This window comes from Hylobates moloch, unplaced genomic scaffold (assembly GCF_009828535.3).
Source record: "Hylobates moloch isolate HMO894 unplaced genomic scaffold, HMol_V3 SCAFFOLD_13, whole genome shotgun sequence".
NCBI classification, from domain to species: Eukaryota; Metazoa; Chordata; class Mammalia; order Primates; family Hylobatidae; genus Hylobates; species Hylobates moloch.
The window spans coordinates 64278672-64299080 of NW_026652288.1; the positions used below are offsets into that span (position 1 = coordinate 64278672).

Here is a 20409-nt window from a genome sequence, read left to right on the forward strand (position 1 = left end):
GTGTCTTCCCCCCAAATTCTTATGTTGAAGCTGTAACTTCCAATACCTCAGAATGTGGCCGGGCGCGGTGGCTCACGCTTGTAATCCCAGCACTTTGGGAGGCCGAGGCGGGCGGATCACGAGGTCAGGAGATCGAGACCACAGTGAAACCCCGTCTCTACTAAAAATACAAAAAATTAGCCAGGCGTGGTGGTGGGCGCCTGTAGTCCCAGCTACTCGGAGAGGCTGAGGCAGGAGAATGGCGTGAACCTGGGAAGCGGAGCTTGCAGTGAGCCGAGACTGCACCACTGCACTCCAGCCTGGGCGACAGAGCGACTCCGTCTCAAAAAAAAAAAAAAAAACCTCAGAATGTGACTGTATATAGAGATAGTGCCTTTAAGAAATAATTAAGGTTAAATAAGATCATAACGGTGGGTCCTAATCTAATATGGCTGGTGTCTTTATAAGACGAGGGAGAGACACCAGGGATGCAGGCACACAGAGGAAAGACCTTGGGAGCACATAATAAAAAGGTAGTCATCTTCAAGCCAAGGAGAGGGGCTTCAGGAGAAACCATACCTGCTGACATCTTATCTTGGACTTCTAGCCTCCAGACCGGTGAAAAATGAAATGTCTATTGTGTAAGCCACCCAGTCTGTGGTATTTTGTTATGGCAGCCCTTGCAAACAAATACAACCTCCCACAAGGAATTGATGGTGTGCCATTGCTGCCCCTGCATTCATAACAGGAATACAAGTGGGCAGCTCCTGCTCACAGCTCCTGCTCATAGCTCCTGACAAACGTGGAAACCAGACACATGCCCCACCTTCCCTTGGGTAGCATGTCTCTTTCCAAAGAATCTTAGATGAGTCAGGTGCAGTGACTACAGTAAGAAAGAAGACACTATCTCTAGGAAGGAATGGGGTTCCAGGTTTTGAGCAAATCTCACTTCTTTCTCCAAAATAGACATTCTTTTTATGCAGGTGAAATTACACTAAAGTTAATATCAGTTTTCATTAGGAGAAAATTGATTAGGATAATTAAGTCTTGAAGAAGAAAATTAAGCCAAAAAGAACAATATGGCAGATATTTGTGGAAAGGAATCTTTTTTACTATTGATTTTGATATTTGCTCGCAAGTGTTGTATCTAGAACAAATAACTTGTGGACTATTAGTCTGGTGGTTTTCCATAGGAGCCTTCTGCGATTTTTTGCAGCCCTAGTTCCTGACCTGAGCTACCTCCATGTCTACTTTTACTCACTGAGTTTGACGAACCTGTTGTTTCCCATTACTTAGAGGTACTGTATTCATCTGAAGGGTCTAGGAAAGGGAGGCAAGTTTAACTTCAATCCAATTGCATCTAATTTACAAATTCTGAACTGGAAACTGACTGAAGAAAATTTTGCACTTTCATTTATGTCCCTGTGTGCCTAAATAAAACAGCATCCCTCAATCCATGCTAACACATATATTTTCTAGGTGAACTGGACAAAGTTATACTACTTGTTTTATCTAAATCTGATTTTTTTAAAAAAGGGAAAGCGTTGCGATCGTAAACTTAACGTTGAGATGTCAGGAATAGATCATTTACTGCATAGTTTTAGGAGCACTGAACAGAAAGGCAGGAGATTTCCCTCCTAGTTCTTCTATCCTCTGGGGTTCAAACTAGTCTTTTGTCAAATGCCTACAAGATGAAGTCCATGGATTCTTTCATTCAATATCTTTTTGCCAAGCACGTTCAAGGCGTTGCTCTTTCCCGCTAAACTATTCTAGAATTTCCATTATTTTAAAGCAACTCTTCAGAGTGTTTAGCCCCGAGTTGCACCCCATTTCAGTTTTTGCAACCCCATCCTCCAGAAGCTCAGGGGCTACTGAAGAGACATGAATAACGCTCCTCAAAGTAAGTACAAAATGTTACAAGATAGACGATGAATCGTCAGAAGGTACTCAAGAGCCAAAACATCCCGCCTGGCCCGAAGCAGTAAAAGACGAAAGGCAGGGACCCAGCGGTCCCCGCACCCACCAGCCACTGAGCTTAGGGCGGTGGCAAGCTCTGGGCGGCGGAGTGGGAGGCGCAGGGACCGAAAGCACTGCAGCGCGAGAGCGCAGGCCGGCCGGTCTGGCGTCACCGCTTTGCCGGCGCCTGCCACGCTCTGCGGCGTCCTCTTTAAGTAGCGGAGCCGCGGGCGGGGCCGGCTGGCGTTCACGTGACCCGGCGTCCCTGGCTCGCTCGCGGAAGTGGTCCTACCTTCGCGGTCGGCGCGGGGTCTTCGGGCGCCCTGCGGGGCGGGCAGGCTGGGCCATCCCGCAGCTGGACGTCGGGATGGTGCAGCTGTACAACCTGCACCCGTTCGGGTCGCAGCAGGTGGTGCCGTGCAAGCTGGAGCCGGAGAGGTTCTGCGGCGGGGGGCGTGACGCGCTTTTCGTGGCGGCGGGCTGCAAGGTGGAGGCGTTCGCGGTGGCCGGCCAGGAGCTATGCCAGCCGCGGTGCGCCTTCTCCACGCTGGGCCGGGTGTTGCGCCTGGCCTACAGCGAGGCGGGTGAGTAATCGGGAGAGCCAGGGGCCGCCTGGGGCCCAGCGTGAGGCCTCCTAGCTAGCGGACCGAGCGTCTGGGCTGCAGCTCTAGCTGGGGATGGGACTTCTTGCTTTCCGGAATTTGCCGGATGGTCTCCCTGGGTCTGGCCGCTGATGGCTTGAAGTCGCATTGAGCTATGCGGTTGTCGCGGCAAGCATAGGTATGAGCTTGCTTCTGTCGGGGCGGAGACGCTGACATCTCCTCTTCGTCTTGGTTTTCCGCAGAAAGGCCTGTGGCTGGATTCCACTCATCTCGGATACTTAAGCAAACAACAAAAAACTCTTTAGTGCCCCAGATTTCAAAGACTTACTGAAAAAACAAGTAGGAATAAGGAGACTAGTACTGTATACTGGAACCTCCAAGTACTCCCAGCTTTAACAATTATTCCAGCTCTTGGCAGTTCTTTCACATCTGTACCTCCATCCACTTCCGGTCGTTTTTTGAAAGCTCACATTATGTGTTGATTTTTAAATGTGTGTAAGTAGAACTCAAGTCTTAGACTGCCCCCCTCTCTTCTCTTAAACAGTTGTGGCCGGGCGCAGTGGCTCATGCCTGTAATCCCAACACTTTGGGAGGCCAAGGCGGGTGGATCACGAGGTCAGGAGTTCGAGACCAGCCTGTTCAATTTAGTGAAACCCCGTCTCTACTGAAAATACAAAAATTAGCCGGACGTGGTGGTGGGCGCCTGTAGTCTCAGCTACTTGGGAGGCTGAGGCAGGAGGATCGCTTGAACCGGGGAGGCGGAGGTTGCAGTGAGCGGAGATTGCCCCATTGCACTCTAGTCTAGGTGACAGAGCGAGACTCCGTCTCAAAACAAACAGAAACAAAACAGTTGTAAGAGCAGCCGTTACTCTTTCCCACCAGAAATGTGAAGCAATACCAAGGAAATACTGTGTGGGTGAATCCTGTTTTAGAAAAATCCAACATTTAAAATTTAAAATTAGATTACAGAAGAATTTACCATAGAATTCCTTTAATACACTTACCTTCGATTCATACTTTACAAGATGGGTGTAAAGTTCAGTATTTACGGTGCAAGAGCTGGTGGCTATGGCATTAATGAAGTGAAGAACTTGAACCTGGAAGATTGGAGATCTCTCTCTAATCCCTACCCCGCAACTGGTTCGGTGTGAGTTTATAGAAACCTTGGGGTCTGAGTTTATGTTAAAAAAAAAAAAAAAAAAAAAAGTTGAATTAATAGATCAGTGATATCCAGACACTGGGATTCTGTGGCTCAATTAAAAACTGTGGGGTTACCATACATAGTATCTGACTGCTTATTTTGTCAAGTAAAGACATATACAGGCCTATCTTGTTTTTTTTGCATTTCACTTTGTTGTACTTTGCAGATACTGCTTGTTTTTCCCCCAATTGAAAGTTTGTAGCAACCCTGTGTGGAGTAAATCTACCAGTTCCATTTTTCACATTGCATGTGCTTGCTACATGTCTCTTGAGTCACATTTTGATAATTCTTGGCAATATTTCAAACTTTATCATAATTATTATATCCGTTATGGTGATCAGCGATCTTTGATGTTACTGTTGTAATAGTTTTGGGGTGCCATGAACTGTGCCCATATGAGATTGTGATCTTAATTGATATGTGTTGTGTGTGTTCTGATTACTGCTCTGATCGTCTCTGCCTCCTCGGGCTGCCCTACTCCCTGAGACACAACAATATTGAAATCAGGCCAATTAATAACCCTACAATGTCTTCTAAGTGTTCAAGTGACACTTGGCTGTCTCTCACTTTAAATCAAAAGCTAGAAATGATTAAGCTTAGTGAGGAAGGCAGGCATGTCAGAAGCAGAGGTAGGCTGCACGGTAGGCCTCTTGCACCAAACACTTAGCCAAGTTGTGACTGCAAAGGAAAAGTTGTTGAAAGTGTTACTCCAGTGAACACAAATGATTAGAAAGCCTTATTGCTGATAGGGAAAAAAACTTGCTCTAGGTAGAAGATCAAGCCAGCCAAAATACTCCCTTAAGCCTGGGCTTAATACAGAGCAAGGCCCTCTGTTCAATTCTGTGAAGGCTGAGAGAGGTGAGGAAGCAGCAGAAGAAAAGTTTAAAGCTAGCAGAGTTCAGCTTATGAGGTTTAAGGGAAGAAGCTGTCTCCATAATATAAAAGTACGAAGTGAAGCAGCAAGTGATGATGTAGAATCTGCAGCAAGTTATCCAGAAGTCCAGAAAATCTAGCTAAGATGAGTTTATGGAGGCAGCTGTGCTAAACAACAGATTTTCAGTGTGGACAAAACAGTCTTAAATTGGAAGAAGATGCCATCTAGGACTTTCTTGGCTAGAGAGGAGAAGATAATGCCTGGCTTCAAAGAACAGGCTGACTCTTGTTAGGGAGTGATGCAGCTGGTGACTAAATTGAGGTCAGTTCTCATTTACCATTCTGAAAATCATAGGGCCCTTTAAAAAATTATGCTAAATCTACTCTGCTGGTGCTTTAGAAATGAGAAAAGCCTGGGTGACAGCACAGCTGTTACAGCATTGTTTACTGAATATTTTAAGCCCACTGTTTTGATCTACTGCTCAGAAAACAATATTCTTTTCAAAAGATTACTGCACATTGACAATGCACCTAGTCCCTCAAGACCTCTGATGGAGATGCAGAAGGAAATTGATGTTGTTTTTATGCCTGCTAACACAGCATCCATTCTGCAGCCCATGGATCAAGTAGTAATTTTGATTTTCAAGTCTCATTATTAAAGAAATACATTTGGTAAGGCTATAACTGCCACAGGTAGTGAGTGATTCTTCTGATGGATCTGGGCAAAATAAATTGAAAATCATCTGGAAAGAATTCACCCTTTCTAGATGCCATTAAAAACATTCAGGGTTCATGGAAGGAGATCAAATACCAACATTAACAGGAGTTTGGAAGTAGTCGATTCCACCCTCATGGATGACTTTGAGGGGTTCAAGACTTAGGTGGATGAAATAACGGTAGATGCAGTGGAAATAGCAAGAAAGCTAGAATTAGAAGTGGAGCCTGAAGATGTGTTGGAATTCCTGCAATCTTATGATCAAACTTGAATGGATAAGGAGTTGCTTCTCATGGATGAGCAAAGAAAGTGGTTTCTTGAGCGGAATCTGTTTCTATTGAAGATGCTGTGAACATTGTTGAAATGACAACGAAGGATTTAGAATATTTCATAAACTTAGTTGATAAAGCAATGACAAGGTTTGAAAAGATTGACTCCAATTTTGATGTTCTGCTGTGGGTAAAATGCTATCAAATAGCATTGCATGCTCCAGAGAAATCTTTTGTGAAAGGAAGAGTCAATGGAGCAAACCTAATTGTTGTTTTTTTTAATTTTTTTTTTTATTTTTTGAGACAGAGCTTTGCTCTTGTTGCCCAGGCTGGAGTGCAGTGGCGTGATCTCAGCTCACCACAACCTCCACCTCCCGGGTTTAAGCAATTCCCAGCCTCAGCCTCCTGAGTAGCTGGATTACAGGCATGCGCCACCATGCGTGGCGAATTTTGTATTTTTAGTAGAGATGGGGTTTCTCCACGGTTGGTCAGGCTGGTCTCAAACTCCCAACCTCAGGTGATCCACCCGTCTTGGCCTCCCAAAGTGCTGGCATTACAGGTGTGAGCCACTGCGCCTGGCCCATTGTTGTCTTATTTTAAGGACTTGCCACAGCCACCCCAGCCTCCAGTGACCACCACCCTGATCAGTCAGCAGCCATCAGCATCGGGGCAAGACCCTTCACCAGCAAAAAGATGTCTTGTTAAAAGCTAGGGTGATCGTTAGCATTTTTTTAGCAATAAAGTATTTTTAGTTAAGGTATGTATATTGATTTTTTTTTTTTAAGGTATAATGCAATTTCACACCTAATAGACTGTAATCTAGTACAAACAACTTTTTTATGCACTGAGAAACCAAAAAATTTATGTGACTCTTTTTATTGCATTATTTGCTTTATTGCAATGGTCTGGAAGTAATCCTCCAATATCTCTGGGATATGCCTGTGTTTTTTTTTTTTTTTTTTTAAATGAAAAGCCTTACTATTTACTGTCATTATTTATAAAAGAAAAAACACTTAGCATCAAACATTGGATATATTTAGTTTTGTGAGCAACTTACTCTGCTGTCATTGGTTTTTTGTTTTTGTTTTTGATTTTGCCTAATGACAACATCAGCGGGGGCCTGCACTGGGCCACGGACCTGTTTGAAAACCTCTCATTAACTCTTTAAGTTCTCTTTAAGCAGGAATATTCCAATTTTGATGTTTCTTATAAAATCTGTCTTTAATGGTCATACCTGTTACAGTATTGGTAGTTTTCTCTACCTCACTCCTTTTAAGGCATAAGAGTTCTCACTTTCAAGAGTTCTATTGAGTAACAAACTCACCACTTTCAACTTTTATATGTGTGTGTGTGAGAGAGAGAAAGAAAGACAGGGACAGACAGGCATACACACAGACAGATAATATGTTTACATGATTTACTTCATTCTTCCAAGTGGATGTTTATTTTAGAATTTGGAGAGGCAGGTATCATGTAAATGTCTAGCTTTCTTACCCGTCGGATCTTTGGATGGCCACTACCTATGCATACGAATCACTTGGGGAGTTTTTAAAAATCTCTATGCCTGGGCCAAACCCTCAGAGATACAGTAGTAGTTTCCCTGGAGTGAGGCCAGCATTGGGGTGAGTCATATATTTAATCAGGATTGAGAACCACTGACCTAGAGCAGTACTGGCTGCAGGAGGCCATGAGTAGCATTGTAACCTCATTAACGAGGCCTTGAAGAATAAAGATGTTTTTATAATTCAGTTGGCTGCCTTAAAGCAGGTTCAAGAGTCATGTGGGATGGAATTAGCGTCACGGGTCACGTAGCTCAAGGGTAAGTTTCAGTCCACAGCTTGAACTTCAACCCCTGGGTACAGCTCCTATTAATCCACCCATAAATGAACATAAATAGGGCTGACTCTGGCTATGATGATATCCAGATAACTTGTTTTCCACTTCACAGCTTTTCCCTTTTGGCCCCTTCCTTCCATTCACAGTAACTGGGACATAAGGATTCCAGCCCAATGCCCATTGTCCTCCTCTGTAGCAAGTCTCCTCATCAAAAATGGAAAGAATCTTACTTCAGCCATCTATATTTACTAAAAAAAGCTTTTCAGGTATCTACTCAAGCAGAAAACATTTTCGGGTTAAAAAAAATCTCAAATGAGCTGAAAGTTTTTAAAATAACATTTGGGGGTATTAGGGAGAAAGTAGGTCGAAATTTTGAAGGATGGGGGCCTCTGACATCGTCATCAGTAAGGGAAATAAATTTAGGCTTTGTGTGGGATACGGTTTGGCTGTGTCCTCCCCTAAAATCTCATCTTGAATTGTAATCCCCATAACCCCCACGTGTCAAGGGCTGGACCAGGTGGAGGTAATTGGATCATGGGGGCAGTTTCCCCTATGCTGTTCTCATGATAGGGAGTTCTCATGAGATCTGATGGTTTTTAAGTGTCTGGCATTTCCCCTACTCACACTTATTTTCTGTCCTGCCGCCCTGTGAAGAGGTGCCTTCCACCACGATTATAAGTTTTCTGAGGTCCCCCCAGCCATGCGGAACTGTGAGTCAATTAAACCTTTTTTCTTTATTACCCAGTCTCAAGTATTTGCTTATAGCAATAATGTGAAAATGGACTAATACAGTGTGTAAAGCAAAGAAGAGGGGAGATCTGAGAACTCCCCACTCCTGAAAGAGAAAGACCTGGTGGCCAGGGTCAAGTGCTGTGGGGGGACCTTTGGTGGTAGACATTTGTTTATGGGGTGTCTAGGGTAGGTGGGGCATGGAGGACGCAAACCACAAGGCTGTAATTGCCTGGCCATTAGCACAAGTGTACTAAATCAGCCCCAGCCCATCTACCCCTCCCACAAGCCCTACTTTCTCTGTTTTCCTGAAGTCATAAAACGTATTTAGATGCCTTATAAATTATTTCTGCCTTGTGATTCAATCTTGTCATAGGAGTACAACCTTTAATCTGGTATTACCGTTAGCCATGTTTGTGATCTTGCTACATAAAAGGGAAAGTTTACTTATTCTTAAAAATCAGTAACTGTAAGCTCAAGAGTAAAAATGAGAATGATTTTTCAATGTACTTAATAAAGACAGAAGCTGAGCCTGGGCTACATAGTGAAACCCTGTTTCTACATGTGTGTGTGTGTGTGTGTATACACACACACACACATTATATATATTTTATATATATATACATATACATATATACACACACACACACACACAAATTAGCCAAGTATGGTGGCTCACACCTGTAGTTCCAGCTACTTGGGAGGCTGAGGTGGAAGGATCACTTGAGTTCGGGAGATGGAGGTTACAGTGAGCCAAGACAACTTGGGCAACAGAGCAAGATACTTAAATTTTAAAAAGGTAAAATGAGGCACTGCACACATAATGCTTAAAAAGTTTAGTTCCCTTCTCTTGTAAAGGGTTATAGCCTCCACAGACTCCTGTAGACTTGTATTTCCCTTCTGTCAGTTGGGGAAACAGCATTAGTAGGCAAAGAACGTAAACTTTTGAGCTAACCAGATCTAGGTTTGAGTCCCAGTTTCGTAATTTGTTCATTGTGTTGCCTTGGGCAAGTTACTTTGCTTGTCTGTGCTTCAGATTCCTGATGTATAAAATGAGGAGGGAGATTTATATCTTGAAGGGCTGTTGTGAGAATTAATTGAAGGAACTCTAAAGCTCTGATCATAAGGATTGTCAGGTAGGCACATTTAGCAAGTGCTGGATCATCATTTAAAGACCAGGTCATTAATCTGAAAACACACAACACAACATGGACACTATCTACAATTTGCAACTATAAACATTAGTTAATATATGAATTTTATAGATGAAATGGGCATGTATTTATAGGTATATGAATAAAAAGGTTTATTGTAATTAAATATTCTTAGTTTTAAAATTTATTTACTAACTTGAATATGATACCAAAAGTATAGGCAACAGAAGAAAAATAGATAAACTGGACTTTATCAAAATTAATGACTGTTGTGTATCCAAAGACTCATCAACAGATGAAAAGACAACATGGAATGGGAGAAAATATTTCCAAATCATCTATCTCATAAGGGATTAACATCTAGAATAGATATAACAAAGAACTCTTACAACTCAACCACAACCAAAAAAACTTTATTAAAAAATGGGCTAAGGACTTGAATAGACATTTCTCCAAAGAAGAAAATACATGAATGGCAAAAAACGTATGAAAAGATGCTCAACATCACTGATAATTAGGGAAATGCAAATCCAAACCACAGTGAGATAGCACCTCACACCCATTAGGATGCCTGTTATTAAAAAAACAGAAATTAACATATGTTGGGGAGAATGTGGAGAAATTGGAACCCTTATACGTTGCTAGTAGGAATGTAAAATTACACAGCCTATGTGGAAAACAATATGGCAGTTTCTCAAAACATTAAACATAGAATTACCATATGATCCAGCAATTCCACTTCTGGGTGTATATCCAAAATAATTGAAAGCAAAGACTTGAATGGATACATGCATACCAATGTTTGTAGCAAAATTATTCACAAGAGCCAAAAGGTGGAAACAGTCCAAGGATCCATTGACAGGTAAATGAGTAAATAAAATACATTGTATGAACATACAATAGAGTATTATTTGACCTTAATGAAATTCTGATGCATGCCACAACCTGGATGAATCTTGGAGAAGTTATGCTAAGTTATGCAAGCCCAATACAAAAGGAAAAATACTATGTGGTTCAACTTACACGAGGTACCTAGAGTAGTCAAATTCATAGAGATAGTATAATGGTGGTCTTGCCCTGGGGAGAGGGAGGAATAGGGAATTATTGTTTAATCAGTGCAGAGTTTTTTAGTAGATGAAAAAGTTATAGAGATGGATGGTAGTGATGGTTGCACAGCAATGAGAAGATACCAGTGCCACTGATCTGTAGACTTAAGAATGGTGAAAATGTACATTTTATGTTGTGTGTATTTTACTACAATAAAAAATTTATTTACTGGGGGAATTTTAGGAAGATGGAGGCCTCAACTTCATCCCAACTCTGTCCAAACTGCTTCCCTGGAAAAGTGAACAAACTTAGGACACCTGCAGGATCTCTTTAGACATTCTACAATCTCCAAGGAAAGAACAGGTTCAGGCTCCATCTCTGTGGCATAAAAAGAACCATCATCAGGAGAAAGCTTGCTACCTGTAGAAAGCAGGATCATTTTAGAGGAGGGAGCCTGGTCAGCCCAGTGAATGTCTGCAGAAAGGGGCAGCACCTGCTTGCTTGCCTCATAAGTACATGGGAAGTCAATGTAATGGCAGCATTTCAATTTCAATTCATTGGAAAAGGGCCAATTTGCTTAATAGTGTTAATATAATAGAGTCTACATTCGGAAGAAGTGAAATTAGATCCTCTGACTTATCTCCTTTACCCACAAAATTCTAAAGATTAAAAGTGTATATTTTCTAAACCTCCACTAAAGTAGAAGAAAATATAGGAGCATATTTATGTAATTTGGAGGACATGGATGGGAACTCAGAAGGCAAGAAGGAAAAGATACATATAGTATACTCTAAATAAAAAGGGTATGGTAAAAGATGCCATCAGCAAAGTCAAAATCAGAAAATAGACTCTAAAACCATTTACTATTGATGACAAAAGGTTTATATCCCTTTTAAGTAGAGAGCTACAGTGTCATGATAAGAAAAACAGATGAACAACTTAATAAAAATTGGACATCATGCGGAAGAGAAACTATACATGGCTGATAAACATAGGAAAAGATGTCCAGCTTTATAAAAAGGTATAGGAAATGTAAATTATAATAGCCATGAGAGTCCATGTTTCTCTCATTGTGTAGAGTCAGTGCTAGTGAGGCCGTGGGGAAACAGGTGTGTTTAAGCAGTGTTGCTGGTAACATGAATTTCTATTATCTAATTGATAGTAATTGGGCAATATTGAAATTTAAAATGCTCATGTCCTTTGGCCCAACATATCTCACTTTTGGGAATCTGTACCGTTAAAATAAATCCCCCAGTAAATAAGTATATAGATATAAGCCTGTGTATTACTATGAAGCATAGTGGCAAAAAACCCTGGAAATATATTTGAATGCTTATCAGTAAGGGAATTATTGAATAAATTATGCATATGTATGTACATATGGGATGTTGAACATATTGAAAAGTATGTTAGATATCCATGTATCAGCCTGGAGGGAGAGATTTATTAATAATTTTTAAAAGTTGCAGATTGTTAAATATATTTAATATGATTACATTTTAGTTTTTGTTTGTTTTTAAAAAAGACAAAATACTGCTCTGTGATCTCTGTTTATATGAGAGAAAGGTGTTGAAAGGCACATACCAGGCTGTGTGTTAACACTGGGTCCTCAAGGGGGAGATCATTATGCTTTTCATTTTGCATCTCTTTACCACTTTACCATTTTGACTTCCCACAACCAATATATGTTTATAAGTTAAAACTTATACAATCAACAATTTAGAGAAAATTAACTTGGATTTGTATTTTCTTTGCTATTTACAACTTTATCCTGTTTCTCAGACTTGTGACTTGTGGGAAGGAGAGGGTTTGAAGTGTAAGTTCTGCTAATCCGAGAATTCCTTAATGTATACCTAATTTTGGTGTCACCCTAGTAGTGAATTCTGTGTCAGTAGCGCTTTGTTAGAACTGCAGATTTAGAGCTACAGTAAACACTTAATTTTACATTTTATTCCTTATATGAACTTTCTGTATGTTACGTGGACAATTAATAGGTTGTCTTAAGACACTCAGATGTGAGAGATTGCATTTCAGAACCTCAAAGCCTAATGTCAGTTAAAAATACACCTAAGATTTTGTTACTTAGGGTTTTATCCTATTCAGTCTTTAATTCGACCATTTGTGTTAGAATTCATTAATAGTACTCACGTCAGCAAGGGAGGTGGTTGTATTTCTAATTACAAATTCTCAGTATAATCTTCATTCCTTCTCAGGAGATTATTTGGTAGCAATTGAAGAGAAAAACAAAGCTACATTTCTACGTGCTTATGTGAACTGGAGAAATAAAAGGACTGAAAACTCTCGTGTGTGTATCCGAATGATTGGGCATAATGTGGAGGGACCCTTCAGCAAAGCCTTCAGAGACCAGATGTACATTATCGAAATGCCGCTTTCGGAGGCCCCCTTGTGCATTTCCTGTTGCCCTGTGAAAGGAGACCTTCTCGTTGGCTGCACAAATAAATTAGTCTTATTTAGTTTGAAGTACCAGATCATTAATGAGGAATTCTCACTATTGGACTTTGAACGTTCTTTAATTATACACATAGGTAATATCACTCCTGTTGAGATTTCTTTTTGTGTTGGATATGTTGCTGTCATGTCAGACTTAGAAGTCTTAATCCTAAAACTGGAGTCAGGCCCTAAAAATGGAGAGAGAGTTCACCACCATCCACATAAGACCAACAATCAAATGAGACGGACAGAAGAAGGTAAATAATGAATTTGACTTGCTTTCTTGTTTTAGGAATATAGAAAACCTTCACCTTTGGCAGTTTGAAGGTCCGTGGTATATATGATGCCTGGCCATGTTATTTATAGATTTAGTTATTCCTATTTCATGGGATTTGGGTTTATGATCTGGCTGTCCATATCTTATTCTGTAGCATGTGAATATATTTATCAGTAGAAGTAATGGAACAGCCACTGCTAGATGAGGGGCTTCTAGTCCTAGTCCTCATGGTTACTAGTTGAATGACCTTGGGTTAATAATACCATCTCTGAGTTTCAGTATCCTCGTGTGTAAAATGGGGATGATAATACCTACTCTGTTGTACTTTATCAGTTGTTGTGGAGATTAAATGAGCAAGCGCTAAGTCTTTTCACAACCATAGTGCCTTGTAAATGTGTGCATATTATAAATAAATAAAATTACTATATGTCTATTTAATTGGTGAGAGGATGTTGTAAAATCTAATTTTCATTCAAGCAGGACTGTTACATTTTATTTTTTTAAGGCATCAGTAATGAAATTTCACAGCTTGAGTCAGATGATTTTGTTATCTGCCAGAAGCCCCTGGAACTTCTTGGTGAAAAAAGTGAACAGTCTGGATTATCTGTTACACTGGAGTCTACGGGATTAGCTGATGAAAAAAGAAAATATTCCCACTTTCAGCACCTGCTCTATAGGTATTATAGTGCTTTTTATTTACCAGCATTTTATGTATATATGCCTGCTTAAAGTACATGGAAGTTATATTTTTCCCTTTCTCTGTCTTTTTAAACCCACAGACGTTTTGCTCCTGATATTTCATCCTATGTCTTGTCGGATGACATCAAGCTACATTCCCTCCAGTTGCTGCCCATTTACCAGAGTGGTAAGTATGACAGTGCAGGAGTGTGACAGTGCAGCAAGGTGAAAATGCTCTGTCTGGGCTAGAAGTGAAGATCCGTGTGGGTAATAGGTTGGGTCTTTTGGTTCTTGCACTGGAGTCTCCTTGTGGCCCTTTAACAAAGTTCTTTTTTTCTTTTTTTGAGATGGGGTCTCGCTTCATTGCCAGTCTGGAATGCAGTGGCACGATCTCGGCTCACTGCAACCTCCGCTTCCTGGGTTCAAGTGATTCTTCTGCCTCAGCCTCCCCAGTAGCTGGGACTACAGGCGCCCGCCACCACGCCCGGCTAAATTTTTTTGTATTTTTAGCAGAGACGGGGTTTCACCATGTTGGGCAGGATGGTCTCGATCTCCTGACCTTGTGATCTGCTGGTCTCGGCCTCCCAAAGTGCTAGGATTACAGGCGTGAGCCACCGCGCCAGACCTTTATTTTATTATTATTATTATTTTTTATTTTTTTTCTTGAGACAGAGTTTTGCTCTTGTTGTCCAGGCTGGAGTGCAATGGTATGATCTTGGCTCACTGCAACCTCTGCCTCCTGGGTTCAAGTGATTCTCCTGCCTTAGCCTCCCGAGTGGCTGGGATTACAGGCATGCCCCACCACGCCCGGCTAATTTTGTATTTTTAGTAGAGATGGGGTTTCTCCATGTTGGTCAGGCTGGTCTCGAACTCCCGGCCTCAGGTGATCCGCCTGCCTTGGCCTCCCAAAGTGCTGGGATTACAGGTGTGAGCCACCGCGCCTGGCCCAAAATCCTTAGCAAATACTTGTGAGTACTAGAAAGGGAAGTCATACCTGCTAGGAGAAGCCACGGAGAAGGCATGACAGACTGAACTCATTTCTCTTTTTGAAATGGCCTCTAGGCCCAAAAAGGAAATTGGAGACCTGTTAGAGCCAAGGTATGTCTGGGTTCTAGCTAGGTATTTGGCAAAGCTTCTTATGATTGGCTTGTGAATTAGGTGTAAAAATGTGGACTGAATGGAAAATAATTTAGAGCAGTGGTTTTCAACCCTGCCACACAATGAGCTTACCTGAATGCTTTTTAAGATATTGATGCTCAGGCTCTACATGCAGGATATCAGTTAAAGGGCCTGGACATTAGTATTTTTTAAAAGCTCCCCAAGAGTCTAATGGGCATCATGATTGAGAATCACTAATAGGCCCTGCACTCAGTTCTGGCCTGATTAACATCTTTAGATGTTATCTAGAGAGAGATACAAATATTATTCCTATTAAAAGTCTTTCTAACCTTCATTTATTTTTTCTTTCTTTTAGTAAGTATTTATTGAGTACCTACTATGTTGAGCATTGTGCTGAATACTAGGGAACTAACAGTGAGTGAAGTGCTTGCTCTTACGGAGCTAATTGTCTAGTGGGGGATGGGAGACATTTGAATAACGGCAGATTCACAGTTGTACCCTGAAATGAGTGATCTGTGGTAAACCTCCCTGTGAGAGCCTATAACAAAAGACCCTGACCTCATCTTGAGGTCAGGGAAGGCTTCCTGAGAAAGAGGATCTGAAGGGCTAATTGGACTCACTCGGGAATAGGGTTGGGTTGGTGCAGGGGAGGGGAAGAGAGCCTTCCAGGCAGAAGCAGCAGCAAAGGCTCTGTGGCAGAGGGAGGATCACATTTGAGAAACTGAGAGAAGCAGAACTAAGGCGGCGGCAGTGAGACGGGGCTGGAGACCAGACAGGGCCAATAGCCATATTAGAGGGTCAGCTAAAGATCCAGTGAGCTTCCCATGGCACTTGGAATAAAAACTCCAAATCCATTCCGTGGCGTATATGACCTTAACTCTGAGCCCATCTTGTCCCACTCTCACCCTGCTTACTATTCTTCATCCATTGTGGCCTTTCCCTCTTCCTTAGAGACGCCACATGCACGCTTATCTGAGACCTATTATTTGCTCTTCTTGTGCATAGAGTGTACTCCTCTCAGCCTTGTGTGACTGGTGCATTTAAGTCATTCAGTTCGCAGCTGAAGTGTAACCTCATCACGGAGGACTTCTCTGACCTCTCAATTTAAAATATCCCTTCCCCACTCACACTGGAGTTTACTTGTTTTCTGTCCATCCCAATCCCCATCACTAGAGTGAAGGCTTTGTGAACGCAGTTACATTGTCTTGAACACTGTTGTATCCCTAGAATCTGGAACAGCAGCACTTAGTAGGTACCTGATGAATACTGACTGAATAGACGAATGGATGGGTGGTATGTATTTGAGCTGGGCCCTAATGGATGATAGAGATTTTGGTAAGATATTACATAACGAGAACCAGCATTATATGAGGTGTAAAATTATGTGTATTTGGAGATTCGTGAGAAGTTCTCTTTGGCCAGAGCACAGATGTGTGTAAAAAAAGAATAGGGAGAAAAAAACTGGACAGTTGGCTTTCAGCCAAATATGGAGAGTACAGAATTGGACTTCTGCTATTAATTGGTGTCCTTCAATGGTGTCAGTCAGGGTACTTGTTAAACAGCTTTGGTTATGAAAAATTACAGCCACGTGTAGATAGAAAATAGTGCAGTGAACCCCCATGTACCCATCAAACAGCTTCAACAGTGTTGCTCCATGCTACATTATTTTGATGCACATCCCAGAGTTCATACCATTTCATTCATAAATATTTCAACATATGTCTCTAAAAGGATTCTTTTACTTAAACCCAAAATGCTATTTCACATTATAAAAAATTTGTTGCTGGGTGCAGTGGCTCACGCCTGTAATCCCAGCACTTTGGGAGGCTGAGGTGGGTGGATCACAAGGTTGGGAGTTCGAGACCAGCCTGGCCAATATGGTGAAACACCATCTCTACTAAAAAAAAAAAAAAAAAAATTAGCCGGGCATGGTGGCGGGCTCCTGTAGTCCCAGCTACTTGGGAGGCTGAGGCAGGAGAATCATTTGAACCTGGGAGGTGGAGGTTGCAGTGAGCCGAGATCGCGCCACTGCACTCCAGCCTGGGTGACAGAGTGAGACTCCCTCTCAAAAAATAAAAATAAAAAAAATTTTGTTGATACCACCAGATATCCAGTAAGTGTTCACATTTCTCTAATTGACTAAAAAACTTCTATAATTCATTTGTTTGAATCATATTCCAAATAAAGTTCATACATTGCAATTGATTGCTATGTCTTTTAAGGCTCTTTTAATATCTAGGCTTTCCCTCCTTTCTCTTTGCATCTTATTTAACAAGAAATTAGACTCTACTGTAAAATTTCCAACAATCTGAATTTTGCTAATTGAATCCTTATGTGTCATTTAACATGTTTCTCTGTCCACTGTATTTCCATGTGAGTTGGTAGACGGAAATCTATGCTGTTTAGTATGGTAGCCATTAGTCACATGCTGCTATTAAGCACTTGAAATATGACTAGTCTGAATTGAGATATGGCATAAGTATAAAATACACACTAGATTTTGAAGACTAAGTACAAAAATGTATATAATATTAATTTCTGTGTTTATTGCTTCTCGAAATGGTAATATTTTTGATATGTTGGGTTAATACAATATTATTAAAATTTTACTTGTTTTTACTTTTTAAAATGTGATTACTAGAAATCTAGTAATTACAGATGTGGCTCATATATTTCTATCAACATTGCTGGTCTATACTCAGGCTTGCTCAGATTATTTATTATTCTTGTTATTATTTTGAAACACAAGTAGTGTTGAGCTCTGCCAGTGGACTCTTTTTGTGATGTTAACAGCCATTGATGATCATTACTTAGATCTGTTAATTTAGTAGGGGTTGTACAATGCTGATATTCTAATCCTGTTACTCCTTTTTTATTTCTTATCAACATTCTTCTATAAAGAGCAACTTCCCCTTTGCAACTCTTTGGTTACCCGCTGATACAATTTGCATAGCAAAGTCAATATATGATTATTTCCCCCTTTATTTACTGGTTTCATGGTGTTTTATTTCTTTCATTTTTTTCATGCAGGTTCTCTTACTTCTGATGGAAAAAATTGGTCGCAGGAAAAAGAATTGCTGAGTCTCTTTTGCTTTTTCTCCTTACCTCATGTGGGCTATCTCTACATGGTTGTCAAATCTGTTGAATTGATGTCAGTCTACCAGTATCCTGAGAAGTCTCAGCAGGCAGTACTCACGCCACAATTTTTGCACGTCATTACAAGGTACTGTTAGAGGGTCACTTGCTGGCCTGCGAGTCACTTGTTTGTAAATTTTTGAGGAACTGCCTAAATCTGTGAGAATTGTGTGAACTAGCATAGAGTACTATAAATGCATGAGTTACATGTCATTGAAGTCCGTCTTTTGATGACCCATACCTGCCTTTTCAATGTCAAAGATTTAGACTCTGGTTTTGTCTTTGTTTTGTTTCCCTTGACTGGATATGGGTCCCTGTAAGGAAGTATAAGGTTCTTCATAAAGGAAGACTTTCATAGGGAGTTTTAATGAAAAGTCAATGCAGCCAGTCAGGGCGTCTCTTTAAGTTTCTTTTTAGATTTCCTAAATTTTTTTTCTCACTGCTACCATATTTTTCTAGTATAAATTGAGTTATTTATAATAGTTTAGAACTGTGAAGGGGCCAGAGAGATGATCTTATTCTCTCCCTGATTGGCAGAGATAGGGAAGTAGTTACAGAGAGGTTAGAATTGGCCAAAGTCATGTGCTAATTGGTGGCAGATGTGTTGAGTTGCCTCCCCCTATTATGCTGGAATGTAAACTGTGTTCACAAGCAGTAGCTTGATTTCATTTCCTTTTAATCTCAACAGCATATGATGGTTTTGGTTCTATTTCCTGTTTTTTGAGTTTAGATTATGTTCAGGGCACTTCCTTGTGCCCTCTGACCATGCAACTGTGAATAAGATACACCAACCACTTTCTAAAGCAACAATAGAAGAGAAGGTTAGAGAGACATACAAGAGTCACAGACACTAGGAGATTTGTGAAAAATGCCTTAAGACCTCATGAAAGTGCCATTGACATCGGGAGGAGGGAAATTACTTCTGGCTAAGTTGTATGAGGAAGTTGTGGATAGCTGATTGTGTTTGAAGTGAAGCATGAAAGCTAGCTAGAATTTTGATAGATGAAGATTGAAAGAGATGTGCATTATAGATTGAAGGAAGACTATAAACAAAAACCATATCAAGTTTTTAGGAACATCCAAAAATTAATTGCACAGGACAGAGATCCCCCCCCACACTGAGTGGTAGTATCACAATCTCTGGCAGGTGCTGGAGATTCCAAACTGCATAGAACCAATCTGGAGATTCTGATATCCACTCTTAGTGGTTGTACTCCCTTCTCCACCTGATTTCTGGCTTAAGGAGAAATGCTGCCGATGGCAGTGTGTTTCTTAAGTGAACAATGTGGAGGTAGCTACTCTTTCCAATGTCCAAAGTGTTGTGTAGTTATGTTCTTTAAATATGAAGAAGCTGAAAAGTAGACAGGTGGTGAAACAGTGCTTGAAAGAGAGCTCAAGGATTTAAAAATTAAACTAAGGACTTTTTTTTAAAGTTTTAACCAGAGAAAGTAATATGATCAGAACATTGCTTTAGGAAAATTAATGGTGGCTGTTGTGGAAGATGGATTGAACGTAGATAAATAAGCTATTGGAAGAGTTCAGGCAAGGATATTAAGGGGTGGTATTCAGGCAGGGTAGTGTTAATGAAAGGAGAAGGGAGAATGGATGGGAGAGGCTTCAGTGGGAAAGTTAAAAGACTTGTCTGATGGGATAATGGGGATGTAGGAGGCATGAAAAATCCCACCAAGGTTTTGCCTGCTTTTATGAAACAATGGAGGCTGGTGAAATGTGGGGCAAAAGAGATATTTGGTTTAGACATTTGAGTTTGAGATGCTTATAGATTATCAAGAGATAATGCTAAGTAGGCTTTTGGACACATAGAACTGTAGATTAGGGTAAAGAGGAAAGCTTAGAAGTTTTATTACCGCCAAAAAAAAGAGCTGATTATTAAAGTAGTGAGAGTGTGTAGATAGTGAAAAGTTATTAAAAAACTAAACTCTGGTGAAGGTCTTGCTCAGTAAGCAAGAGGAGAAAGACAAAGATTTTTAAGGATGCAGAAGAATCTAGGAAACTATACCATCTCAGAAACAATGGAAAAAGGGAAAAGGAAGGAATAAAAATACTAATTTCTGTTCCATCATATAGATGTAAAAGACTATCCATCTTTTTCCCATCCGATTGCATATACTTGAAGTACACTGAGAATTTAGTGAGTGGACCCACTAAATCTATTGCTCCATCTCTCTTATTTATAAGTTATGTACATATTTGGCGTGTAGAGTCCTGAAAGCATTATATTATGGGTTTGAATGGATTTGTAATGCGTGGGTTTTGACTGCCTCCAGATAGGAAATTTTTGAGCTTTTCTTATTATCAGCACTAAAGGAGACTGACATTATTAACTTGACTGTGAAACCATTAGAGATTAGAATAGCAGTTGTTTTATGT

General features: G+C 40.7%; 1 protein-coding gene across 9 annotated transcripts in view; it reads left to right on the top strand.

Annotated features, from left to right (window-relative positions):
* Nucleotides 1–2213: 2213 nt before the first annotated feature.
* HPS3 (HPS3 biogenesis of lysosomal organelles complex 2 subunit 1) overlaps nucleotides 2214–20409 on the top strand; it is a 43295-nt gene continuing 25099 nt past the window's right edge. For 8 of the 9 annotated variants that reach the window (XR_004251423.2, XR_004251424.2, XR_009209380.1 and 5 more), the window contains exons 1-5: nucleotides 2218–2519; nucleotides 12575–13069; nucleotides 13595–13766; nucleotides 13869–13954; nucleotides 17917–18109. Coding sequence is in view for 4 of the 9 variants with exons in the window: in XM_032173809.3 (XP_032029700.1) it covers nucleotides 2303–2519; nucleotides 12575–13069; nucleotides 13595–13766; nucleotides 13869–13954; nucleotides 17917–18109 (1163 nt within the window). In the remaining 5 variants the exon portion in view is untranslated. Of the gene's footprint in view, nucleotides 2520–12574; nucleotides 13070–13594; nucleotides 13767–13868; nucleotides 13955–17916; nucleotides 18110–20409 lie in introns of all 9 variants that reach the window. The other variant, XM_032173808.2, reaches the window with a different exon arrangement.